This window comes from Cynoglossus semilaevis, chromosome 4, assembly GCF_000523025.1.
Source record: "Cynoglossus semilaevis isolate Cse_v1.0 chromosome 4, Cse_v1.0, whole genome shotgun sequence".
Classification (NCBI taxonomy): Eukaryota; Metazoa; Chordata; class Actinopteri; order Pleuronectiformes; family Cynoglossidae; genus Cynoglossus; species Cynoglossus semilaevis.
This window is the reverse complement of record NC_024310.1, coordinates 6,522,116-6,549,924: the sequence shown is the minus strand read 5'-3', so window position 1 is coordinate 6,549,924 and position 27,809 is coordinate 6,522,116. Positions and strand designations below refer to the sequence as shown.

Here is a 27,809-nt window from a genome sequence, read left to right as displayed (position 1 = left end):
ATATATATATATATATATATATATATATATATAAGACAAAAATGACACACATGCATTTTGAACCATGGTCTCTTGTTTTCCCCTGGGCTTCTCTGCCTTTGCCTTTGAGTTGCATTGGAACTTTTACTGGTGGGTGAAACTAGTCCATGGTCCTCTGAAGAAATTTGCATCTTACAATGTACAACAAGCTCTTGAAACACAGGGATATTATAATTCATTGTAATCATCTCATTCATAAAAGATATTACCACAAAGTATATAGTTTATTTCAGGTCAATTTCAAAGTATCATATGAAGAAAGATATAATGTAACAGAATTTATTGTTCTAAAACTCATGCACATATCTATTAAAAATAGATCAGTAATGAATATAAATCATTTTATGTGCATTTAGAAAACTCTAAATACAAAATCCTTTAACTTGTGTGATTAGTTCTACTGCTACACCGACGGTCAACAGCGAATATGCTCTGACAGTTACACACTAGGTAAGCATTAAATCAGGTCTGTGACAAATGCATCATTGCATCAAAAATGAAAAACTCTGAAGCTGTGCAATACGAGCACTGCAGTGTACCACTCATTTTAGTTGCATTGTTCTTACCAACACTGTTTGTCCATCTGGATCCATCATCGTTTACTGATTAATAAAGTCAAAACTAACAAAAGAGGTTCATCACACAGAATAAAAAAAGTTCATGGTGACAATTCTAAAAAAAGAAAAAATGTTCCAACAAGTTAATGCTTACAATTAGTGTAATGGTTGGTACATGAATTCTGGAGGGCACACACAGCAGGCAGATTACACAGAGGTTATTTCAGTAATTATAAAAAATGTAGCAATGGTGTAAACATTGAGATAACATGATTATGAGAGTTGAAGGTGTGTCGTCGCTACAGCGGCTGAATCTGTTCCTTTCTCAGAGGACATGTAACCATGAGTATGAAAGATGGAAAAAAACGTCAATACGTTTACATACACAGCTGTGTTGAGCCAGTTTTATATTGTAGCTCGACTGGGATTATTCAACAACTGTCTTGTACTGACCTGGAAAGCAAATCCAAAGATTCAACTGAATTTAGACTTTCCTAGGATATTCTTCAAAAAGCTGAATTGTTAATTAGCAGTATATGGTTAACTTGTTAGCATAGGGCTGCAAGCAAAACTAATTACTAGTTATGCACATAGTTGCGTTCATATAGGATTTGCTATTCAGGTGCTCCATATTTCTTCATGGTTAGCTCGGAATTTAAGAGCAGGCAACTTGTGTCCAAGCTTGTGATGATGCTATACATATATATATATTCATTTAGCAACTAACCGTTGCTTACATATAGCGTTGGTTTTCATGTAGTAGAGAGACAACATAGAAAAAAATACAAATGTAACCTCTTCAGTGACTTTCACTGAGCCAGTGGAAGTGAATATTGGTATCGCTGTTAACCGACTCTGCCCACTTATTGTAATCAACCAAAAAGTGCAGGCTTCTGCAGAAAGCAAAGCTGCTTGTAAAACTGAACAAGATGTACATGGCAATGGTGATACACCATCAATAGGTACAATAGGCAGACACACATTTTAAATCTTTCATTTAAAACTTTCTTTGGTGGGGAACACAATTGTTTCAGATTATTTTAGGGAGACTGTGGCGATCAAAAAAAAAAAAATTTGATGGGCACGATAGAATGGAGGTCAGTGACATAAAGTTACTACAATAGGTTGCTTTTGTTCCACCAGTCCAGTTGCCCTTGATATAACTACTTTTGGATAAGGTGGCCTGGATGACTGAGAACCTACACAGAAATGGTATTTTGAGGTTATTACCCGCTTGTTGTGGAATACTGGAGTTAGCTTGTTAGCAAAGAGTAATGCTGAAAGCATGTGTTAAGTATACTTGGAGCTGCATGTTTTAATTGGATTATATGTGAGATAAATGCCTGCGGTGGAATATTTGGGAAACAAATGACGACATCTTGAAGCGTGTACTAATGTTAGGACATGCTGCTTCGAATACTTCCTTAGTGTTCGATCCAGGGCTAGTAACAGAGCAGTAAGGAGCCTGCTTGCAGGTAGAAGCCGATTTTTAGCTAAACTATTTGAATATATGTTTGATTTTGAGAACTTGCTGTTCCAGTCAGTTTTACACATTTACATTTCTTTTAAAGTCCAGTTCTGGTCAGACTAATGCAAGATTTCACTTTGTCCTCATGTCATGTAAACGTACTGAGTTTCATCTCTTTTGCAAAAACTGTATCTTTACCATCTTCAGGGTTAGTCACGCAAAAACATTGTTTTTAAAAAAATCATAAATCAGAAACTCTCATATATAGACTTGGTTCACTCATTCAGACGTGACCACAGACACTTAAATACCAACCAAATTTTCTCGTTAGCTTATACAGTTCTTTTTAAATGGAGGTTGACTTTCAACATATTTCTGGACTCGGTTAAAGTGGAAGCAAAAACAAAAAGATACATCTTTGGAAGTTGCTGCTACAATTCCTGACTTAGAAAATAACTGATTGTTTTTTTTTTATTATAAAAAAAAATCATAAAAATAAAAGAAAACCGCACATCACCTCAGTTGATGCCAACCAGACCAACCCTAATCCTTTACTTTACCTTTCGACGTAACTCTTAAACCTTCTTTTAAACTCACTCTAGTCTCCATATCCATCAGTTCAACATGTAGCACACTATCTAACAGAGGTTCTAAACCCATCAGGAACTGTTCTGGTACAATGTCAGGGTGTGTTTGATTAAAAACAAAGAGCCTCAGCTTTCTTTAAGCCAAGACTTTTTTTTTTTTTTGCTTTTTTGGTTAATGTTCAGGAAAAGATAAAGTAAAAGCTGCATGTGACCCATTAAAAAAAAAAATCACACGTATATGTATATAAGTAAATAAGAGACAATAAGTGAATCAGCTAAAACAAGAGGTCAAAACTGCATCAACCTGTGTCTTTGCACTGGTTCTGAGTGAAGTGAGGCTCTGATAACAGTCAACCCTGTTAAATGCATACATTTGTCTAGGAAAGAAATTAACAGCAAAAGCACAAATGCCTTTTGAGCTACGCTATCATACAAATGTAGTAACCTACAAAATAAAGACAAATCTAAAAAGATAAAATGAAGAATAAACTATGATTTAGGCCTGATAAGACTGAAACAAAAACGTATTCCCTAAATCCCCTTGTATGTTTACAAAACAAAAGGTACAATTGTGATTATTGATCATTATATAGAAGAAAAGCGGGGGGATATTTGTGACCCCAGCCTCAATGCTTATTGTGGTACAGAAAATTGTTCGTGGTGCTCGCGTCTCAAAAAATACAACTGAAGGCACTTAAATCTATCCAAGGTTTAAGTTAGACTTTGTTGGCACAGCCAAGCAGCAATGAAGGCGGTCCCCAGGCGTCAACCCTCTGCCCACCACCTGCAGCAAAGCCAACGCATCCACACAAGGCCTCATGTTGCCTTAACTCCAAATCAGTATTGTTCTTAATGCTTCAAATACATCATTTTTGGTTGTTCAGGCTCGGTAAATAAAGACTAAATAAGTCAAAGAAAAACTAACAAGGCCAAATGTAAACCTACTCAAGCTACGATGCAGAAGTCCCAACAACCAGTTAATGTAGTGCTGCTTCACGTTATACTGCAAGAAGGGAGAGAAGGCGGAGATCCCTGGTGATAAACAGTCCATGCAGACGTGACCTGCAAGGCTCAGCTTCAAGGGAGGGAGGAGAAGCAGAGACCCTCCGCTCTGGGAGGTGATATTTTAGTTTAACTCATAGACCTGTGAATGATGTGGGGACCCTTTTGCGTAATTGTCTGTTCATGGGCCAGCCTTGAAGACACAGACAAAATAAAGAGATAACATACAAAAAGAAAAGAACACAAAACGACTCAGCCTCGGGAAAGGTTGTGGTCTTGGGTGACAGAAGACCAGAGAGGCTTGCTGAAATGTCTTGTAAAAGCATCTATGAATCCTTCACAGATCAGAGCAGGCAGCAGTTTAGAGTGTAGTGTGAGGAGTCAGCAGTGCCCCACTGGGGGCTTCTATAACCATGTGAGGAAACTCTCCTTGTCAATCTTAGTGGCTGCCAGCACAGACTCCATGTCGTTGAGGATGTCGGAGCTCAGGGCTTCCTGCAAACTGGGCATCAGCTCCTCGCCCTCTACTGCCATGCTTTCACTCTCCATGGTTCCCAGGTCCACATCTGTTCCTGGGATGGCATCCAGGTAGTCTGGGAAACGACTGGGCTGTGTTGCCATGGTCGACTGAAGCGGGTCTCCTAAAGAAGAAGAAACAAAAATTCAAAAGAGGGCGTTAGCTAGAAAGTGAGAATAAAATAAACACAACTGCTATTCAGGAGTTTCAGAACAATTTACTATAGTGCAATGAATTCTCACATCTACACTGCTGTACTTTATAAGACAGAAGATAGCTTTTCACCAGGGATGACAAAGGCATGCATACACATCTAAGCAGAGTGGCGCAGTGGAAGCGTGCTGGGCCCATAACCCAGAGGTCGATGGATCGAAACCATCCTCTGCTAATGTTCAACAATTTTAATTAAGTACTAACGTTTTTGTATTGCAACCCTATCTGAGGCCATTCATACCAAATTAGCAGCAAAGATGAGAAAGGCTTTACACAGAAGGCATTTGTAGCTTAGAATTTTGTATTTATATATGTATGTATGTATAGCCTCACCTGTGTCCATTTCATCGACACTGTTGAGGAAGTCGTCTGGTGTGCGAGGGACGCTGTAGCTGCTCATACTCAGGCCACTATCTGTACTTTCATCCCTGGAGTGGTAGGTCCCGCTGAAAGTTTCAAAATAGAGAAGAAAAGAGAAAATTTTAATTATATATATGATGTGTTTTTAGCAAATATTAATATTTTAATTAGACTTGAAAGAAAAATTATTATCCCTAAGATGACTTTAATGACCAACACAATAGTACACAGTAAAGGCTTTTCCCCTGTTTTACCAGGGAACATCTACACATTTAGATTTCAATTTCTTTTTCAAATCCTTTCAGCTACATGTTCTCAGTGTCACCAGCTGTTCTCTAACTGAGGAAACATATGGAAAAGGGGCAACTTTAAAAAGCGCAAAAGAGACAAGGAGAGAGTGAAGAAGACTTTTGACAAGCCTATACTAATTAGAAGAGGGAAAATATGTAGGCAGAGTATGGCAGTGGCAGGATGAATGAGGCCATTGTGAGAGCAGGGGAGTGAAGGCAGCAGGGAGGAGGGGAGATTAGGTTGGTCTGTCTACTGACTGGACCACGTCTCCATGGCCTGCTTTGTCCCCATTACTGAGAAACTGTAGTTTGAATTGGTAGGCGTTTATTTCCCAGACTGACCTGGGGCAGGTTTTTACATCTAAAATCTGTATCTTTAGTTTATCCACATTTTTTGTCTCAGAGTTGCAAAAGCACTTGTGTGCGTGTTTGACTTAATTACAAAAAATGTCCACCAGAGGTCGTCCTTGTGCAAAGAACTTAGACACTGAGCTGCTGGCTTCAAATGAGTCACAACCATGTGAAGAGGGTTAAGTCCAAAGAGTGACCTTCTGTTTTAACTCCTTGTGTAACTGAAAGAGCTCTCACTAAAGCTCAAGTGTAAACACTGCAGCACATAGATTCCCTTTAAATTGAATACTCAATAGCTGCAGAGCAACTCTCTTTTTGTGAGAATGGCCATGAGAAAAATCTCAATTAGATCTGCTTGACATCACCAACCTGTTGAGGAATGGATCAGAGCTGTTGGCTGTCATGGTCCTGGCATCCTGAGCCAAGGGGGAAGACACTGGGTTGGTGCCGCCATCTTGATCCATACTGTTCGGCAGCTGATTCCTCAGTGCTAGCTCCTGTGGGAGATGAAAAGCAAGAAAACACATGAGCAAAACAATCGACTTCAGCCCTCACACCGACCTTGGAAGATAATTATACACAGCTACAGCATCAGTGTTCAAAATATTTTGAACATGTCTAGTTTTACTGCTGTTAAACCGTCAGAGCAGTAGAAGATAGATTAAAGAATCACACGCAGACTTTCAACATGGCTGCTGGCCATTTCTGCCCATATAGGGTGTCAGATTACTTGAGGGGCCAACCACAGTTGGAGACAATTGTTTTCTACACATGCTCTATCAGATAAGGCTGAGGATATGAAGTCATGTGTTTTTTTTCACCTCCTTCCCATATGGCACTGGTACAGGAAGCCCCACGGACGTGACCAGACTCACTCTGTTCTTTTACATTAAATTGACATTTAAGGTCACACATGGCGACGAAGAGGAAGACACTGAGATATGAGCCTTTTAAACAGTTCATCGGATCTTTCTTGTAAACAAACGTTGTCCAAACAGCCTTTTCATTAGTACAAATTGTACCAAAACAAAGTACTTAACAGTGTTTTCTTCAATAGTCTTGTTATGATGGAAGGGTGTGTAAGTGTGTGAATGAATGGAGCAGTATCAGTTTTTTAACTGAGATCCACTGGATGTATTCTCTCTTTATCTGATCTTTACAGTTAAACTACGGGTTTGGCTACTTTTGTCCTTCATCTGAACTCCCTCTGCACACATACAGTCAGCTCCATTACACAATATGTAAATAATATAGCTCCACATCTACTATAACCCCAGGGCTGCATTTAAAGTCGCAATCTTTGTTTGACCAAAATAAATGGGTGTCTAGACCTAATGTGTCAACTTCAGAACATTGTAAGTAAAAGTTTGAGTTTTTTCTTTTAAAATTTTTAAAATAGAATTTTAAAGGTGTTTGCAAATCTTTTTGGAAAATGTCTATACAGAATGTTATGCAAATTAATTATTGGGCATTGAAATACAAGTATTAAAATCATTCATAAAATAGACAGATTCTCTACTTTAAATTATATTCTTTTGTTCTAACTATTTGACATTTTTGGAAAAAAATGGTAAGGTAAATATTAAGAAAGACACATGAAAATAATTGGGGCAGAATGAAAACACTAAGCTGAACCAAAACACTTGTTAACTGTCTCACTATTTGACTAGTGATGTATGTCACAGAAAAATCGCAGTGCAACCTGATGAAAATAACTAACAGTTGCACCTAAAATTACTCATAATGACTTCCAGTACTCGTTGGGGTCAGGGGGCTTTGTATTCATTTAGTGAATTCAGCCCAGCTTTAAACCTGTACGCCAAAATGGAAACCAGATTTCTCCTTCAATGACCCTTCACCGAGTTGATTTCACTGAGGTTAGTTTAACATGCGGGGCATGTCGAGGCACATTTGTTAAATCTGAATCACACTCAGGTCACTTCCTAAACACTGAATGTCAAACATCCAGTGTGACTGTGATGGCAAACAAAGTCACAGCCACTGCCATTCATAACCATAAATCTCAGTTTCTGTTGTTGTGACACAGCCTTGAGTAAATGCAAAACTAAAGCTTCACCACCATGTGTAAGTGGGCGGCTCTGTGACACATCACCACTAGGAAGTTATAAAATTACCACAGATGACTCAGAGTGAGTTTGTCACTACAGCACTGTATAATGTTGGCACATCAAAGAGCCCTAGGATCCACCACTGGAGCTATGACTCATATTTAAAAAGCCATCAAAGTGTACCCTGTGCCTTCCTACATAAACAAGTGAGCGACTGTGAGTCCAGAGTCCAGACCCTGGTGTGCTGAAAACTACTGACCCAGTGAACTTTTTGATTCCTTTGTCAGACCTGTGACTACATAAGAGGACCCTGAGCTCTGGTTCCTGACCTGTGGTCTCTGTCGAAGCAGCTCCTGTTGCTTCAGTCTCAGCCGCTCTTTGTCAATCTGCTGCAGTCTCATCTGACTGTTGCTCCCCATGACTCCACTGTGCGTATTGGGGGGCAGTGGGCCTCCCTGTTTCACTGGGGCACTCTGGGTGATCCTCTGCTGGTTCAGCGCTGCAGAAAGAGACAAACAGTAAATATGGATACCAGCCAAGTACTTAAAATGAGCCAGGGCTTACTTTTTAATCACATTTGACAACTTGTTAATTCAACACTGATTTTAAGATTCTGTCTAGGATTAATCCTTAATCTATTAAAATGATTTTGCACTGCCTCATTCTTGCCAAACGAGGATTAGATTTAAAACAACAGTCACAGTTTTTGTATTGTTGTCTCATTTTTTCCCCTTATCCACTTAACAACATTTTTGGACAGTAGCATAAAAAACAATACACACAGCTAAGGCAATGGTAATTATGATTATTTTACAGACTAAAAAGTTTGATTAATTATTCTAGCTTTATTCAAAGTTTCTTGTACTCTTTTTTTACAAATCTTTGTGATAAAAGACAATAATGTGGAAAATACCCAAGAGCTGAGTTCTAATCAGTACTCTCAATCAAAAATGGGCATCTGAAAGCATTAAGGTTGAAAAAGTGATTAAAAATTTAAAAGTATTTCAATAAAAAGGCAAAAAGACAAACAGCAAAAATGTCAAAATAGCCAAAAACACTGTTGAAAATACTGTGAATGATTCAAAAGGTTGAAACAGATTGAACAAAAATAAAGGACTACTCTGACTGTAGGTTCATAAAAACTGCACATAAACAGTGATGAAATCGGGACTTTTTCTGAAGCCACAATCTGGCTCATTTGTAATTTTGAAATACCACATGTCCTAAAAGTTGAGTGGTTCATATCCTGTGAAGCTCCTGCAGGTTCATATGTTAAGGCTTGGCTTAACAAGCCTGACAGCTTCAACTTTTGGTCTACGTGTTGAACTTGTAAAAGAGCCAGTGCAGCAGGTTGTGTAGGACATGAGTCCCACTACAAGTTTTCCACCTAGTGTCTGAAACAATCACTGTTCCTGTAAGACCTGATCCCCTCCCACTCACTGACTAAGACAGGCTTTGTTACTTTGGTACATTGCATCAGTCATGACTTATCTTTTCATTGTGTTCCTCACCTCCCACCCCTCTGCCCCCTCTCTCTCCTCCAACTTCTAAACAAGCCACAGATTATTCCTTAAAAACTCACAGCCTCCCAGCTCTGGCCTGATGGGCTCACTGCAGCTGATTTAATGAACGCAATATGAGGGGCATTGTGCAACTAAGCCACATTTATCTAAAACCTAAGCTTCAAAATTCCATCCCCTAACAAATGAGAGTACGCTCTGCACTTAGTGGGCCGGCTGTATGTCAGAAGTAACGTGTGTGTTGTGAAAACACAGCTGTTCCCCAGTGAAATCTTTGTTTTTCTTTACTCTGGGGGGGGACACAATAAACACCAGCGAGAGGCAGCACGGCAAATGCTGTAATCTACGCATGCAAAGTAGGTCACACGTTTTATTTATCATCCAAGCAGAGGACGACAGGCAAATGTGCTGGACCACGAGGGGTGTAAAGGTAACTGACCAATGACGAGCAACGTTTGCATATACGCTTGAAGCAACAACCAAAACAAAGGCTTGACTGGGGCACAATTTTTATGCGAAGCCTCTCCGCTCTCCCTCTGTGTTCTGTCCTGTCCTGCCCTGCCCTGCCCTGCCTACCCCGGCACCTTTCTCATCACCATTCAATCACTGTTTACACTATCTAACCAGCTGAATGAACTGCGGCTCAGGGCTCTCCCTGGGAAGCTCTGCAGGCCCCACCCTGCTCTGACTTCCCTCTCACTCTCCCTCCCTCTGGTCACGCTGCCTCCCCAAACAACCCCACTCCACCCAAGCACATTTACATTCACATGCACACAAACACACAAGCGTGGAGCAGTTACACACACATATCAACTGAGCTGACGGGAGAGTGTGTAACTTCTGTGAGCTTCTTATCTATGCAGATAGTGGGGCCTTTTGTAGCTGGATCACTGCACCATCAGGGCACCATTAGCTGCTCTCTCGTGTCCTGCACATGGGGCTTGTCAGCAGATGTAGATCTGTTAGGGCCGTACTTCAGAAGATAGGGTTTAACAACCTTGCATTAAATAGTACTCTATTTAGGCTGTCTTTATGACATGCTAGGAAATGTTATGTAATATGGCGAAAAATAAGTTTTATGATAAATTATTTATTTAGTTTACTTTGTTAGTCTTTTGGTTAAGTATTCTTTCTGTCTGTAACTCATCTCTGTGGACATCAATTCTTCATCAATACTTGAGAAAATCCCAAGTATCTGTTTTTGCAGTATAAATTAATCACATTAATTACATCATTTTCAAACATAAAGCGATACTTCCATTAAAGTCTTTCAACTTTGTTTTGTATGGGGTTTCACTATTTGCTTCATTGTAATTAGAGTTACATTTTGTAGATTCGTATTTGGCTAATCTTATGATATCTTGTAGAAATTGTAGCTTTTTTTGCAAACCTGTGTTAAAATTCTATATTTTCACCAAAGCGTTTTAGTAATTCACTGCTGGTTATTGTATTAGCTTTTGACTTCTTGAGTTTTGGGGTTTTGCAAAGGATTACATTCACATTCAAGCCATTAACTTTAGAAAAGAACATTGGACTACATGTACTGTCATGTACTTTAAGTATATATACAACCCCCGGGTTAAAATCGTTGACTTCAGTATAAGGTATTTAAAAAGATACAATCCGTACACTAAAAATATCACCTTTCACATACCAAAAAGCTTTTTCTTTTCTTCCAGGTGTTTTAAAAGGTTTATTTGAGGTGTGTAAACTGACTTAAACACCAGGTAAATTATGCTCTGGGACAGGATTTAGTTGTTAATTAAGCCACAGAGTCTTGTGACCTTAAAAACTGGGTTGTGATGAATGAAGTTTGTGAATCTCTCAACTAAAGCACAGCATACTATACGGCACATTCTTACAAAAGCATTTCTACTGATCGTCAAGGTTTCGTTGACAGACCAAACAGTTCACAGTTGCTGATGGTACTGCAAAGAAACTATGCACCAACAGCAAGTGTTTTCAACTGGAAATTCAGCTGTGTGTGTGATAGGAGCCAAGCGACAGGGTTCAGTCCAGGGCCACAGTGATAGCTCGAAGGGAGGACTAGGCCCAGAACACTGTGTGTGAGAGGCTAGAAGTCGGTCGTAGAAGTCAGGCAGCGATAGCTGCTAGGCCAAGCAGATAAGAGAAACCTTAATGCTGTCTGCCTTTTGTCTACTTCACGCACTCCCGCAGCACAACGAGCCAGCAACACATCTTATCAGACAATCACACTGGCAGACATAGTACACCACATGATCACCTGGGGCAGGTAGAGGTGAGGGGGTGTCTGTGGTGGGAAACTTTATGTAGGAGTAGAGCCTAACACCCCTTAGGCTTAGTAAATATTTATCTGCATTTTTATTTTCTAAATATTAATTTGCTTTGGTCAAACCAGCCTCTACTGACCAAACACTGATTTACTTTCCATGTTTGGGGAAATTATATAGAGGTTGTCAGCTTATCCATGTGACAAAATGGCATTTAAAATTTTTGTAGTGGAGTTAGGATAAAAAAAAAATTGTTGTTTCTTTCTCCACTAAAATAAAAAAAAAGTTGTTTTAGCTTAGCTTCTATTCTAATGGTGTGTACAAAGAACAACACATCTTCAGAGGCCAGCCACCCTCTGACCTCAGGTCCTGCTCACCACCTCCCAGGAGCCTAGAGAGGATGCATGCTCATCCCGTCTGTGTTTTCCCCCTCTGTTTTCCTTTCTTCGCCTTTTGCCTCTCTCTCCCTTCCCCTCTACCACCTCCCTTCTCACATTGGAGCTATTTGACTGAAAAAGTCTGGAACAGATTAAGAGTTGGAGCGCAGAATAAAGAGGTCTGGCAGAGATTCAAGCCTGTCTGGAGCTGTAGCAGGATGGGGCTGCGCTAGCACTGGGCCTCACGCAGGGAAAAGCCAGTCAGCAGCAACCCCCAGTTAAAGGTGCTCTGCTGCTATTTGTCCTCAAAGCTTTAATTGGCTTTCTTTATCAAAGCTGTTGGCTTATGATCGAAGGACTTTGTAAGACCTGCGAAGAAGTTTATAATGCACATTGGGGGTTTAAATAGGAAAATTAGATAAGAAGCATAAAAACACACTAAATGTGGAATGTTTTTATGTTTTGTTTTTTTTTTTCAAAGTCTCAAAATTATGAAACATGAACTTTTCTGACAGCCAACAATGGGTTAACTTCATGTTTTTCTCCCTGCTCACTCAACTTTACTAGCCAAGCTGCTTTGTGTGTTCAGGACATATAAATCTTCAAAGAGCCTCAGTGATGGAAGCTGCCATATCTGCCCAGCAGACTCACTCTCTTTAAAAGTCTGTTTTCAACTTTCCTGCCTGCAGACATGTTTTTGTTAAGAAATAAAACACACTTTAAAGGCTTGGGTTCACCATAAAAAAGTGATGCTAAAATTAACCAGAACAACAAGCAGTGCACTGATTCACAGGTGGTGACTTTTGTGAACCAGTGTGAGCTCCCAAGGAAAACACTGCTCTAATAATGGGATGGCACCTGAAGCAGAAATGAGTCAGAGTGACATAAGCAGGAACTTTCATCTCTTCCGGGCACAGAGGGGGGATTAGCTCATTCCCATGGCCGCAGAGTCTCAACACGTACGAGGCCCCTTGTCACTAATTCACCACACACTGAAAGCTAAGTGTCAAACTGCAGCTTGGCCTGGGGGGATTAATGACCAACTCAGCTGTTGCTCCAACACTAAAATGGCTGACAAAAGGTTGGGTGCAGATCGTGAAGGTTGAAATTGTAGTCTAAACAGCTAATCCTGCAAATCAGTCATGCAAAAAACAACAGAAAGTGGTCAATGAACCATGAGTCATACTGTATTCACCACAGTGCTGTGAAACAACTTTGTTTAAGATAAAAGGGAGAAAGCGAACTAGTGCCATAAAATCCCAAAGTTTCCCAGGTTTACTTTGTCACACAATGTTTGTTCACACGTCTAAAGAACTCAAAGCAAGAAACTGTATTTAATTAATAAACAGAGTTGTCGGTTCTGAGCTCACCGTAGCGTTGGTCGAGTCGTGGGTCGAGCCAGGATGTGCTCTTGTTCTTGTGGTTGATGAAGTAAATCTCACCCTCTGGGGTCATAGCTTGTTCCCAGCCCTCAGGGAGAGCACCTGCAGAAGGACAGGTATATGTGATGTTGTTTGAAACATGAAAGCATTTTATTTATATTTAATGTTTAATGTTGATCAGTCACTGACTCAATAATAAAGGGAATTATTTGTCATTGTGACACAGCACACCACTGCACACACAACAAAATATGACCTCTGCTTTCAACCCATCACCAAAGTAAGCAGGTGGCAGCTTTAAGCGCCCAGGGAGCAGTGTGAGGGGACCGTGCCTGGCTTAGTGCACCTCAGTGATAACTTGGCAGCTGGTGTATTTTTTTTTCTACCTGTCTTCTATTGAAATGATAACAACAATAATACAAATTCTAGGAACATTTTATCCAAAACCTGGGTTAATAAGTTAATAAGTAACAAATAAATAAAGAGAAAGAAGTTTAAAATCTATATCTTGAAAAGGAAGATTAACGTAATCTGTGCCACAAAAGTAAATTGGTCACAAATTTAAAAAATAATTGGCAATGAAGAATGGTCAATATTAAAATGTACTCTTCATTTACCAATGGTAAATGTCAATTCTACCAGAATCATGTGAATGCTTACTGCTCACAGGTCGCCAGAAGGGTGACAATTTTAAGAATACAGACACTTCATACGTGAACTCTGTAATCTGTGAGTCACGGAGCTCCCAAACATGTCAGACAGGACCTGTCACGTTCTGCCTCCGTCTTAGTCTGCCTTGGGCAAATTCCAACTGCACAGACAGATCTGAGGTGCACCGACTCTTCTGTGACATGTATTAACTAGAAAACAGCCCCGGCCTTGCACCATGATCTCATCTGACACTAAGAAAAAGCCTTGAAATCCCATTAAATAGAGGAAACTCTCAAATGAAAGAACACAGCTTATGCTGTATTAATATATAAATGAACAAATGTACACACCACTCGCTGGGTTCATAAGGTTCTGTTGCTGGACTGGCACAGTGTTGGCTGGAGGAGCTTGGTTCATCTGTAGCAAGGCTTTCCGAGGATCCTGCCAAGTGGTGGTCTGATCGATGTGGCTGTAGGCAGAAAAGACAAACAAGGTTTCTTTTTGTTCTGTCAGTTATTAGTGATAAGTTTAAACTAGGAGTCATATACAGGATCTATGATGATTTCAGAGCAGTTTAAAGGACTCCTCTTTCTTTAATCTGTGGATAGGTGTTCCTGAAGATGAACTCACTTAAGTGTGCCTGGACCAAGAATGCACTCACAAATCAATCTGAATTTTGTGTTGACTCTTAGGTTTTGGGTTTAAACCACTCTCAACCAAAACCTGGATCAGAGCCGCAGAAGCGTCTTGGTATTTTTATGTGGGAGGGAGGCTGGCCCAGTACAGCTGAGCTATTTAGTAAAGATGAATAATGAATGATTTACTCATTAAGCAATATGTTGAAAACATAGTGGTGTGAAATTTTTTCCAATCTACTTGATTTTCTAATATCAGAAAATATCAGAAAAGTATTGCATTTTTTAGATACATATATATTCAAATAGCATAGTCATAAGATATTTAATTAGACAAATTTACACACTGTCCACATGCTTTAGATTTAAACCAAATAAGAGCAGGAGTTACTTTGGTTTCTCCTTTTTTGTACTGTGATCTATAATTCTAATGCAGATTTGGTCTCATGTTCAGAGAGGGGATTCTTGTAGGGAAGTCTGGTGTGGAAATAATAAAGCAGCATAGAGCCTAGAGACTGTCAAAAAGGTGCAAAAAGGTACAAGATTGATTTGTTTTAAGGAGAAGGAGAAAATGTTTGGCCCTGGCAGGAGCCAGTGCCTGGACTTGAACTAGGCCAGATATACAGTAAATAAGTCATAATAAGAGCAGGTTAGTGTGACACACTGATTTGTTTCAAAACCAACTACAGTAGCACCCATCCATTTTGCTCCCACTTTTTTTCTGTTCACTCTTTAGTGAGACAGGAGTGGGGAGTGGGCACCAGGGGGAGGGGGCATTGTGTTGCATTCTGTGAAGGCATTGATAATTAGTGCTTTGTTGGTACTTGTTGCTTGATTAAGATGGAAAGCTAATACAGGAAGCCCTCCTCTTCTGAGTAGGACCCTCTCTATTGAGGGAGGGTCAGTCCCAGGGCTCAATGCAGGGGGTCCTTTTTTCCTGGAAGCGGCTCGGACACTGTGGAGTGTCAGGGGCTTTAACAATCTGGCGCCACATTTACAAAGCTTTCACCTGCTTGACAAAGGCACAGACTGAGCTACGACCTAAAACCCCACTATTCACTTGTCCTTTTTTTTGTTTTTTGAACCATCCCATTTAAGAGACCTCCCTCATCTCAAACAAACAGGCAGGCAAAGTCCCGTGGCTTGTTTGTGCAACACCCCAACTCTCAACAGTAACGCTGCAGCCGTAGTTGAATAATTTCCCACGCCAAAAATAAAAGGGTACATGCAATCTATCTCAGGCACCCTGTAATAATCAGATTCTGGGTGTGTACTCTTGCCCCGAGTGATTCTTTACAACTGGCTGTGCATTTGCTCCAAAAGTGCCATTAGCCCAGATTTTGGACAGCTGGGTGAAGTGAGAGATTCAGATAGTTTGTCTTGGCCGCTGTGGTAAATCCCTGCCCGCCTGTCTCTCCATCCCAGACCGAAGAGTAAAGAGGGCCTGACTCAGCACTCCTCCCCCCATTTGCAACCCATTTCGAAGCCCCCCTCTTGTTTATGCTTTACTGATCAAAGGAGCTGCCAAATCTCTTACCAAACCCTCCCCCAGCCCTCACACACGCACGCTCAAACACCACAATCCAAGCAAAATAGCTGGAACTGCTCAGACCATAGGGGCCCCTTGAGAAAGAGGGGGTCGCATCAAGCATGGCAAGACAACTACAGAAAAGAAAAAGGAGTGAAGGAAGAAAAAAAACATCCACAGAAGTAATGCCGGAGAATTCTATTGGCTGAAGGAGTTGCTGCGGTCTTGTTACACTCCTGAGTGCCTGCCTGCCCTGCCCTCCCCACCCCCTCTTTCGCTGCCTCATTCCCCCTCTGGAAACTATGACATTTATTGTAGAGGGGAGGAGAGAACAGGGGAGGAGACAGTGGCATGAGTGTAGATAGGCTTTATCGTAAATGAGAGGCCTGCACATCCTGGTACACGATGCCAAACAGAAAGTGAAAAACATAAATGGAAATAAACAAAGTCAATGCCTCCACGATCTGTGATGATAAGAAACATCACTCACACTCAGAGCCGCTCTGCTCCGTCCTGGCACTGATGAGAGTGAGAACATTGAGTTTCCATCAAACACTAGATCAAACTTCTGCTGTTTAAAACAAAGCTTCAGTACAATGATAATCAAAAGCTCTGTGATATGATCCTGACGCTCTGCAGCCAATGAATACTATGTGAAGTATTCAAAGACCCTGTGTGTGGGAACTGAGAAAACTGGTGAATGAGTTACTAGGAGTCAGTAATTCATCACCGGGTTTTAAAGGTAAAAGATAATCCATTCACCCAATCTGCCCCTGGCCCTATATGGTCAGGGCTATACAGCGCTTCCGGGAGGTGAAACATAAAACAAAACAATGTCATAGCAACTGTTGGGGGTAGCTGGAGGCCACCAGTTGCTGTTAGGAATTGCTGATGTATCTGCAACCTCCACAGTCACAACTGCTAGCTGTTGTCTGTGAAGGTCTCTGACACAGACGTGAGCTCAGGGGGGCGGCTTCAGTGCCTCCCCCTAAAGTCTAACCCCGCAACAGGGCAAAGAAAAACCAGTAAAGGTCAAACTTTGTCTAATGGTGTCCACAACCAGAGCCAATGCGAGCAATTTCTAACAGGTTTGATATTGTTCTGATACATTTGGTCTTATTTATCTGCATATCTCACTCATTTCATATATTTAGGTATTTTTGCTTTACTTTTGACAAGCTTTCAACCAACAGCAACTGCATTGCTTTCTGTTTTGAGTTATAAGATACCATAGAAAATCTGTACTGTGACAGAAACTAAAGATTCCAAACTACTCTTGTGCATTTGAAACTCTGACTTCTACTAAAATATTGCAAGAGCAGAAATAAACCCTTTTTTTAAACAGCCAGCATTAAAATGTTAAGAACATCTTGGTTTAAATGATAAAATGTTGATATGAGTAAAGTCTTTTGAACACATCCATCAAGAGTTTTTGAGTATGTTGGTAAGCTGGTAGAAACCATGCTGAGGGACATGGCCTTGATTTGATAACATTTATCATCTCATAACAAGCAAATGTTTACACTGGGCTGATAGATGGAACTATATAACATATCACTGCAAGACCAAACAAATCAATAGTGGAGCAAATTCCAAATACACTAATGTCTTTGAAGCCACTGATCAGTAGTTTTGTTCCATTTTTTTAATGGTTGTGATTCTTTCCAAATAACATATTTTATAAATAATACTGACAATGACTATTGGTTTATGAGTGAATGAAAATGAAAAATACACAAAAAGAATTGTTGTCAGAATGTGATTCGTTGATGATGCACTAGTATTGCCGCCTTCAACAGCTCCTGTAAATAGCCAGGTACTGCCGTTTACAAGGACAGCACTGCAGTTAAAAAACAGGGCCCATTATCATGTTGTATGACTGTACAATGGTGTTCCACTTACTAATTTTTGCTCAGCCTGTCATCATGTTTGAGTGTGTTCAGGCAGAGGGCAGAGTAAGACGCTGGATCCACCCAGGCTCTTGACATCTCCTTGACTGATGGCCCACTCACGTAGCTGCCGTTTATTGTGCCAACATTATTTATAATCCGTCCTGGGACCTTCCAGCCTCAACACTCAACCTGACCTTGGGTTAAAGCTAGAGCCTTTTCGATAGCACCAATTGCACATAAAGTATATTTTTTTGTTTTGTATATTCAACATAAACATAAGTTGTGATTTTTTTTTAAATGGTGCAGTTCCACCTTTAATTTATGATATCCAACTTATCCAACCTATGAACCAGGAAGTACCAGAACTGTTCCAAAGCTCTTAAAGGTTCCTTTCCTCTAGAATAAAAGTAACCAGAGAAACGTGAGGTAGAGGAAAATCCCACCAAATGACAGGAAAGTGCTTGTCACAGTGCTTTCAAACTTTTTTTTTTCAGATGTCACAAACTACTCTATTTTACACAATAAAGACTTGACTCCCTGTGAGTCTCCCCTTTATTATGAAATCCTGTGATAGTAATAGATATGAAAAATATTCCAACGCTTTCTTCACACACCGAGGCTAATATGCAAAATACTGAGAAGATTGTCACTGTAGTGAAAACACAGGGACCAACACTAAACAAAAACAGCATGTCTGCTTTAACCCAGTAAAACTGTTGTGTTTAAATATGTCTCTAAAGGAAAAATGTTTTAGCCAAATATAGGTCAACTGTGTCTGTGAATGTGATCCAGAACAACAGATCAGAACAAGAGATTTTTTTTACAGAAACTATTTTTTATTGCTGCATTTCCCTGGTGCACAACAGAGTAGTGAAGCTATGAGAAGTGATGAAACACATCCCACAGCTGAGTTGTCAAATGTTAAAAATGGGATCCTCAGGCCACAGGGGCTCCACCCAGGGAGTATACGCTTGGACGGTGGTTAAAGCCGATGTCTAAAGAGCCCACGGAAGGAGGCCAGATGTAATCAGGCCTATAAGACAAGGATGACCATTTCTCTTGTAGTTGACAGAGGATTCATTGCTGCCTCTCTATCAGCAGGCCATCATCAAGAGAGATTACTGGCAAGACCTCTGTGACCCTATTGTAGCGCTAAGTTCCCCTTTGATGTGGTGTTTGTAGCATCTCGCTTCCTGGTGAAGCAACAACATCACCAAAAACTGGAAAGTGATCATTAGTGAAAGGATTTTTCTGGAATGGGACCCCAGGGTAGAGTCTGGACTCTTAAATAGATTGTGAAAGTCTTTGGACCCTCCACTTGTTGGTGTGTGTTTTTCTGGTCCATTCATTTTCTATGCATATTTTATGCAAGGTTTAGCTTTGGGCTGGAGCCTAAACAGGGTATTCTAGACCACCCGGTGTTTTTATACTCTTTCTGGGGAATCTAAGGTGCTTCCAGGCCACTTGCCATATATATTGCCTGTCAGTGAATTATGGTTACCTCCCATATAATGAGGTATTCTAATATATATATATAATATATAGTATTTATTTAAAATCTTCACACTTAGTCAACACCTGAAACCAAAAACCCCAGCAAGCACAGCTTTATAACTATATCTACCATTTGCATGTACTGTATCAGCAGAAAGTCTCAGAGAGTTCAAGACAAATAAAGCCACCACCTTCCTGTTACTTGTACTATGTAGAATCAATGGAAACACATTATAATAGACAAAAAAAAACAGGTAGTTCCTAATTTTGTTTTCAAGTTGTCATGAGTTGTTCTTAGTTTAAGTACTACCAGGAACCAAACACCAAGTGAGAGGATCTACTTCTCAGATACTACATCTCTGTGGTGATGCCCTCAGTGACAGTGGAGGCATTGATGTCTGGGATAGAGGTGTTACATCAAGACTTTGGTAAACACTAGGCGGACTTTCTCACAGTCCCATTTGTGTACTAAGCTGACAGGCCACAGTTGAACAGGAAGGGTCTTGTCTGTGTGTGGTCAATAAACCAAAAGTTTGTCAAACACAAAGCTGCACCAAATGAGACCTCATGCAAGCTCACAGCCTAGTCTTCCTGGCACCATTTGTGAGTAACCTATTGGCGTCAAGTCCATCATGGCTAAGTTTTAAATCCAATTTGAGTTTTTCAAACCTTTGTGCAGATTGAAAGTAAACGTGACAACACTGATTAGGAATAGTGAGAAATGCCAATAAACTGTGACAGCTCAGTAGCATTTGAGTTGCACTGCCATGAACTAGACAATAACCTGATGCTTTATTTATAATGGTAAGTCAAAAAGCTAAAACACCAGCTAAAGCAAGTTAGGCCATGCACCTTTGAATATTTTTATCCTTACATCTTTGTCAAGTGTGTTTGATTTTATTTGCTCAGGTTTATTAACCCTCAAAAACATTTTAAAAACATAAGATTTTGTGTGAAAGGAACCCCTCGGGAAAAAAGTAATTCCCTAAAATAGTTAAATCGAAGATTTGTTTAGAAATTGATTTGTTATTTTCATACTAAAGAATCTAGTTAAGTTTTTAACTTGGCAAACAAACTAAATTAATGCATGTCTCGCCCAAAAAATGTATTATACAAAATTAAAGCAGACAATCATACTAACAGACAGCTGGTACTACAGACAACAGATACAACAACAAGAACATAAGGGATAAAAAAAAAGAACTTTGATGTGTCCAGTCTTACATGAGGGGCCATGACTTCTATTCAGAGCAACAGATGTTCAGGAAACTTTAGACAATGTACACATGGAAGCTATAGTCGAGTTACCTACATGTGTCTATTTGGTGTCCCAGTTTAAATGCACGTAAAAAGAAACCCAGACAGTAAAAGATAACTTAAATACAAAATCAAATAATTAGTTAATTTCTATCCTAAAAAAACACACATCTAAGTTGTGGGAAACAGGCTCATCAAAACAGTTTAAAATCCAATTGAGGAAAGACAAAAGTTTCCATCAGCACGCAGCTCTACCTGCCCCTGAGGGCAGACAATAGCTGCTCCCCCAAACCTCTTCACTGCTCAGGGCCGACTTCCCACGGACTAAAAGCTCATTCAAAGCTGCATTTAATAAGCACCCGGAAACAGTGATTACCCCTCCTGGTTCACCGGTGTGTCTAAATTAGAAACCTTCATTAGTTTATGACCCAGCCCTCGAGACTACACCACCTCCCCCAATCCTCTCACCCAGGCTGAGTACCAAACAAGGTGAACCAACCTCTGTGCCCCAGCTGCCATAAATTAAAGGCCACAGCAAACTGCAGCAAGAAAGAGGAGGAAAGTTCAACAGACTTTGTTTACATTTTTCCAATTTTCTCCAAGCTTCAGGGTTGTGTTTTTAATGTACTAGACAAAACAAAAAATGTTCGCGATACTTTTTTTTTCCATTTGTATTACAACTTTCAGTTACTTGCTGCTGTAGACATATCATTTTTAGGCCACTGAAGAAATAAAATATGTAGCATTTTTGTAATTATTGTTGTGAGTATAATTTCTTTAATCATCTGAGCAACAATAAACTCCCAGGCTGATGGTAGTTGAACATTAAGCCCTAAAGAACAGGATAAAGCTCTCGTGAAAGACACAACCCTCTCTACCAACCATCTTCAAACGTCACGTCAGCCATTTGTCTATTTTGGGAAGGCTCACATGAGTCTCAACAGGCCTGTGGTCTGAATAAAGATCACTGTTTCACTGCTGGGGACAAAAGGGAGGGTCGCAGTTTCCCTGGCCTTCTCTTCTAGTCGTCTCCCCTCGGCTGCCATTTAACTCCATTGACACAAAGGAGGCACCATCACAGTGTCACAGCTCCATTCATCCAAATCTGAGCCTTGGGTTTTTTTTAAAGGGAGTGGGACATAGGCATGTAAGGAACTGTAGAGACTCACGGAGGCCAACCATTCCCAAAATAAATGATACTAAATCATAACAGGAGGGAGAAGCACCTTTTACAAAAAAAAACCAAAAAACTTTCACTTTAAAGTTGATAGATCTCTCAGGAGATCAACTGGGTGAAATGTGATTCCCAGCAGCTCTGCTGGCTGGTGACCATCTCCCCACCCCCACCCATCCGTCCACTAACCACCCACACACTCCTGCTCAGCTTCACTCCTCCTGCAACATGTCTTGGTCAGACAACTCCTTGTTATAAATAGGGGAGTGTCTTTTCCCGAAGCTGTGTGGAGGCAGCCTTTATTCTAGATCAAGTATCTGCACTTTGATGTGAGCCGTATGCAAGATTTTCTCTTTACTTTTACTTATGAAAAACACATACACTATGGGAAACTCTCTTTGTGTTTATATATGTGTTTATATATATATATATTCATATATAAATAATTTGACAGTAAATGGCTCTGTAGAGGTTGATTAGCATTAGCATTGCAAACATTGTTATTAACAAAACCATATTCACAAAAGATACAGTTCTTTTAGACTGGGGAGATCTTAAATTTCTAGTTACTGTTTCCTCACAAGTGTTTGCAACAGTTAGCCACTAGTTAGCTGCTTCTCAGAATTTAACTTGGAAGTAGCAGAAGCTACTAGTTAGCTTTTTTACATATTTAGTCATAGTACGTATGTTATCTTTATGGTTTTTAACCAAATTTAGACTTAAAGAAACATAAATAACCACCTGTTAGGGCACAGGATCAGTCAGTTTCTGGACTGTAACAAACCATGAGAAAAGTGTTCTCTCCTTCCTAAACCCAAGTCTTTTAAGACAATTTTAGTAGATCCTCCTCCAAACCGAACAGATGTTCTCCAGATGTGAACCTGAAAACATCTGGTACTGAGAGCTCTCCCTTTCTCTCCACCTTTTTTGTTCTAAGTAAATTTGAGGCGATGGTGTTTGTTCAGACACTGTGTAAGGGAATAATATTTCCTGCAACTGACAACATCGTGTCTCGAAAGGGAGTAAGAATGATGGCTTTCAGCGTCAGATCATCTCTAAACATGGGCGGCTGACTGTTCCATAAACGCAAGGACATTCACAATGAATGGATTAACTGCTGACAAAGACATTGTTTCCATGAATAATTCAATCTGCTCCCTCCAAGAAGGTCCATACATTATAATACCCACACATTCATATGCAGGGCAATAAGTACTCACAAACTAGAGAGTGACTCTGAAATTAGAGAATTGACTGTAGTATTTTAATTTATAATTTCTTTTTTTTTACCATTTTAATTATAAATAATTCCATTTTTTTTTACTTGTCTGTGACAGAAAATAAGAAAAAGACATTTAATGGCAGTGGCATTTAGAGCTACTGTCCGCAAACAATTTGTGACAATTTTTGAGTCCATTCTACCAAATGTTATTTGTACTAGCACCGGTGTCAGTCACAAATATGTCCTCAATTTTTTTTTCCTTGAATCCTAAAACAACATGGTAATTCAGCAGAATGTTTTCACGCATTGATCAACGACGAAGTGCTACTGGGGAAAAAATGGTCATAAGCTCTGCTATTTTGTATCCATCAAACAACAACTTTACAAGAAAACATTTTATGTGTAAATCAATATTAAAAGTAACGATTCAAAAGAGCTGAAAGTTTGCGGTGGAGCCAGAAGTGTGCTCCTTGGTGGGAGATGAGTTTTGCAGAGCTGTCTGGGACAGCTACAGAGGTCCATTGTTTCTACTGAAACCTGAGAAGCAGTGAAGTAACTCCACATACAGCAGCAGCCATTCCTCAAAAGACTCTTGTTTGCAGAGGCCACCAAAGTGAATGACCCACAATTTAACTAATGCAATTGTCTTTTCTCAGCACACTGGCCAACCATTACACACAGTAGCAGATTCACTTATTGTCAGGCTAATGTACCAGAGAAAAGTGTCAATCTCAGCACCACTTCTCTGGTGACTTGGATTAGTCTGGGTGGAAAGTTGTACCCTTTCGTGTTAGTAACTATGTTTGTTACACTATGTTATATATTTTCGTCTAAGATACGTTTTAATCCGTATAAACGCCTTTTGGCAGTATTTTAAAAACTGCCTCTTTTAAAAGTATACAGCCAAGACACAAGTTCAACATAAACTGTGTTTGCTCTTTGTGTCTTCTTTGGATTTCATTTAATGTGTGTTTACACATCCAAAGTTTTCTGTCTTTTTTAATAACCGATGCTCTTTGTAATTGGTACCTGCTATGTAAACTAACCTAAAGATATTTTTTTCTCCATGTGTGTCATGCAAACTTACTTGAGGAAGTATCTCTGGCCGGAGGCAGTCTTTGCCATCTCCCAACCAGGCGGAAGAGGAACGTCATCGGGAATCTCATATGAGGATTGACGGAGATGTTGAGGGGAAGCACCTGCCGGGGGCATGCCGGACATGGAGCCACCGGAGACAGCCCCCAGCTGAAGGGAAGCTGGAGACGAATGTGCACGCACATGGTGAGGGGTGAGAGTGCCGCCGCTACCAGCATCAGTGCTGGCCTGTGAATGAGGGGTTGGATGACAGATTGAAAAAAAATCATGTAATTTTCTCATCTACGTGTCACTTAATTATGTCATTATAATTCACAATAAGACTCTGACCACACTGCAAAGTAATGCTTACTATCCTCAGTCAGGTTTACTGTCACCACACAACTACTCTGTGAGTTCACTGCCAGTCACACACGTGGACCAATCATATTCTCCTTTCCTGTTTTTCCCCTCTGTATCAGCTTCTCTCACTTTAGGTCGTCAAGTTATTATAACATACAAAACTGATATAATCTATAATAATAGATGTTATGAACGTAGGGATAATCTCTAACAGTTGTTCTTTAAGGCCAAATTGAGGGGAAACATGACATCATGAGAATAAAGTTGTAAATTTACAAGAAAACAGTTGTAAATTTTGGGGAAATTAATGTCATAGCAATCGGTTAAAGCTGTTTTACTGCACTGGCAATTATTCCCTTGCTTCTTGAAATTTAATGTTTTGGTTCTAGAATTTATTTATATATCATTTATTTTATATATTTCCAATAATTGACTTTGTTCTCATAAATCTCTTATTATACATATTCACATAGATTTATATTTATAAATGTATGGGTTTTTATTTCTGTATTATCACAGCTTTTATTACCTTGAGCGTAAAATTTCTCTGTACAAATGACTCCTTTATATTACAAAGTTTCGTAAACTTATGGATATATTCTGGTTAATTTCTATTTCTAAGCAATAAAGATGCCATTCCAGGCACTCACCCTGCAACAATAGCCTACAATTTGGCTTTATCCAGTTTTTATATTTGCTTGTTTTGTTCGTTATATAAAGCTATGATCAATATGTTTTAAATATTTTGGAGGGGGTTTTAGTCATTGGTGTGAAATTAAATTTCATGCAATTTTCACAGAAAACAGTACATGATGAAAAAAAACAATGCACCATAAAGAAATTGGTGACGTTTGTGAGATTCTTTTAAAGACCACACAAAATTACAGATTTTACACTTTCTTGAAATGACTTCACATACGGGTTCGGAAGTCATCGTTACTTCACGTGCATGTGTGGGCCTGTTGGACTGTGTTGTTTGGGTCTAAAGGAGGGGAGGGCGGGGTGGTTGTGCCGCACAACAACACATGCGCACTGACGCTGACGGAGAACTCCACAACCACTACTATGTATGTGTATGTGTGTGTGTTCAGGGGCGCACTTAAGGGAAAAGGGAAGGGGGGTGGGATGAATAGGACGAATTCAACTATCATATGATTTCATCATTGTCAAATCGATCGGTATAGCAATAAAAAATTAACTGAAATGACATTTGTTTCCACCTTTTGTACAGGAACTCCATGACATTTGTTTCCACCTTTTGTACAGAGCACTCTCTTCTACACAAAAAAACCCTTTAAATCCAGATATTCGCAATTCGCAGTGTATATTGTGTATATTTTGTTATTTTATTCCTGAGTATATTTTGTTATTTTTATTTCTTGATTTCTTTGGCATTCAGTGTGGACAGCAAAGTAAAATTTTCATTGTACAGGGAAACCTGCTTTCCTTACTGTACACATGACAATAAATGCTTTGAATCTTGAATCTTTGACTGAACCTGAGTCATTTTACCTAATCTTTTTTACGACTCTAAACTAATTAGACTTTATTACCGAAACTTTAGTTCTGCGTTTACTTGAATAATACAAGTGTATAAATATTTAAGGCCTTGTTCAACAAATGAACACAACATTCCTTCATATACAAAAGAAACAACAACAGCACGGAGCTGGATATGTTGAGGAGGCCTACTGCGCAGCGCACGCACGCACGCACGCAAACACACACAAACACACACACACACACACACACACAGGATATTAAGGCCTTTCATCGTGATTTCTGGGAAAGGGGGCAGCAGAAAGACAGGGCGGGCTTACTTGTCTGGAATGGGACTTTGGTTCTGGGGGTTTGAAGAAGGAGTCCGGTAGCTTTCTCATCCTCATCGGTACAGAGGGGGGGATGATGGTGTTTTTCGGGTTCATGACGGCGTTGAACAGCGTCTCCAGGTCCGTCTCTGAGTCACCTCGTACATGGACGATCTGGTGTCCGGCTGGAGGGTTGTGCTGGCTCGGATCCATTGTCTCACAAGAGTTTGACAACTTTTACTTCAATAAATGTAAATCCGAAAATATCTCACTCGAGTAAGAGCGCAGGAGAGAGACACTTTCAGCCGAATTCCCGAACTTTTCACGCAGCAGGAAATCTGGAAATGTCGACGCCACTTCAGTAGAAGTTCTCCAGAGTCATTCTAAAGTTTCACCCGCCGAGTAGTTTTTGCGTTAACGGAGACGCACTGCAGCAAAGTCCCTGTTCTTTCCCGTTGGCATACTTTGGTAAAAGTACCAAAGCACATATCTAAACTCTGCTGTGGAATCCGTGTTGTTGTCCGGCCACAGCTTTTCCTAAAAACGCAGACGCAAACACAAAAGAAAAACGAAAAAACAAAACAGATGCCGCGCTGGGGAAAAAAACAGGATTCACACATTAAACATTATACCTACTAAAAAAAAGTTAGTAAACACTCCGGTAAAGCGAAGGAGAAATCATGGCTGATGGGACAAATCTCTGCAGCTCACTTTCTACAGATGGAGCGAGAGAGAAAAAAAAGTTTTGTTCCAGTCGGGTCTAAACTTTGGGCAGGACATCAAACTTTATGACTCATGGGATGTCTGCTCCAGGGGAGGAGCTTGGCTTTAATTGGGACAAGAGTCTTTAAAGGTACAGTCAGTGCAGCCCAGAGGCCCTGGAACTTTCTTTACATCAGAGATTTCTCTGTTTACATTCAAAAACTGGCTTTTTGTTTGAGAAATATATATAAAAAAAACCGCAACCACCTTAAAAAAGTCACAAACCACCAACGCTTCCATGCAGATGAACTTAATAATAAAAGTGTCGCTGAAAGTTTATATTGTTAATTTTCTTCCCAAATTTATATATTCTAAAGCGTCATAAATATTATTAATATTAATTAATATTTTACTTTAAGGTTAATCCACTTTAAGTTTCCTTCTCACAGTTTGATGTTGAGATATGTTTCCTAAAGTAGCTTTAAACTAACAGAACATAATGTGGATTGCACAGAAAATAATTTCATCAAAAAATTATAAAAAAATTATATACAGTATATATATATATATTTTCTTTCTCTTAAACTGTGTTGTTTATATTTGATGCCTATTTTGTATATGTTTTGTACATATTGTTTATATTGTTTTTCAAAGTTTGGCAGTGGTATCAGTTGTGAGTTTTTATGCCTGTGTGACAATTTAACAAGGGAAATAACTTTAATACTTCAGTTATTGCTATTTATGTTTTAGAAATTGTTATTTTATTTTTACACTAATCTAATCAAATTTGCTGTTCTTATGTCAACATTTTGGCCAGTTTGAGCCAATTTAGCTTACCATAATTTTTACATTTACAGCTTCTTTATTTTGGGTAATGTTTTGTGACCATTGAACCAATATTTTGTAGCTTTTGTCCTGCTATGAGCTCTTGTTCATTTAATTGTTTCAAGTTTCAAGTTTAATCTGTATAATTGACTAACTAATAAAGATAAAACTAATTGTGGAAAACTGTCAATCTGTTTTTT

At 39.6% G+C, this 27,809-nt stretch overlaps 1 protein-coding gene and 1 non-coding gene across 2 annotated transcripts; one reads left to right on the top strand and one right to left on the bottom strand.

Moving 5' to 3' along the window:
- Window positions 1–244: 244 nt before the first annotated feature.
- On the bottom strand, window positions 245–26,295 carry yap1 (Yes1 associated transcriptional regulator). The gene is made up of 8 exons (XM_008308800.3): window positions 26,095–26,295; window positions 23,925–24,160; window positions 13,986–14,104; window positions 12,973–13,086; window positions 7,783–7,952; window positions 5,754–5,881; window positions 4,717–4,829; window positions 245–4,294 (listed from the first exon to the last, which is right to left on the bottom strand). Exons 1-8 carry the CDS (start codon window positions 26,293–26,295, stop codon window positions 4,059–4,061), a joined length of 1,317 nt encoding a protein of 438 aa, XP_008307022.1. The 3' UTR covers window positions 245–4,058.
- On the top strand, window positions 4,487–4,558 carry trnam-cau (transfer RNA methionine (anticodon CAU)). Its single transcript has one exon. It is a non-coding gene; the product is annotated as a tRNA-Met (tRNA).
- Window positions 26,296–27,809: the final 1,514 nt, after the last annotated feature.

What these genes read in the sequence shown, in the direction of transcription:
- yap1 (XM_008308800.3), bottom strand. Translation starts at nt 26,295, where the DNA reads ATGGATCCGAGCCAGCACAACCCTCCAGCCGGACACCAGATCGTCCAT. An exon ending in CAAAGTCCCATTCCAGACAA is followed by an intron (nt 24,161 to 26,094) that starts GTAAGCCCGCCC and finishes CCTCATTCACAG; the next exon opens with GCCAGCACTGATGCTGGTAG. An exon ending in TCTGATCCATTCCTCAACAG is followed by an intron (nt 4,830 to 5,753) that starts GTTGGTGATGTC and finishes TGAAACTTTCAG; the next exon opens with CGGGACCTACCACTCCAGGG.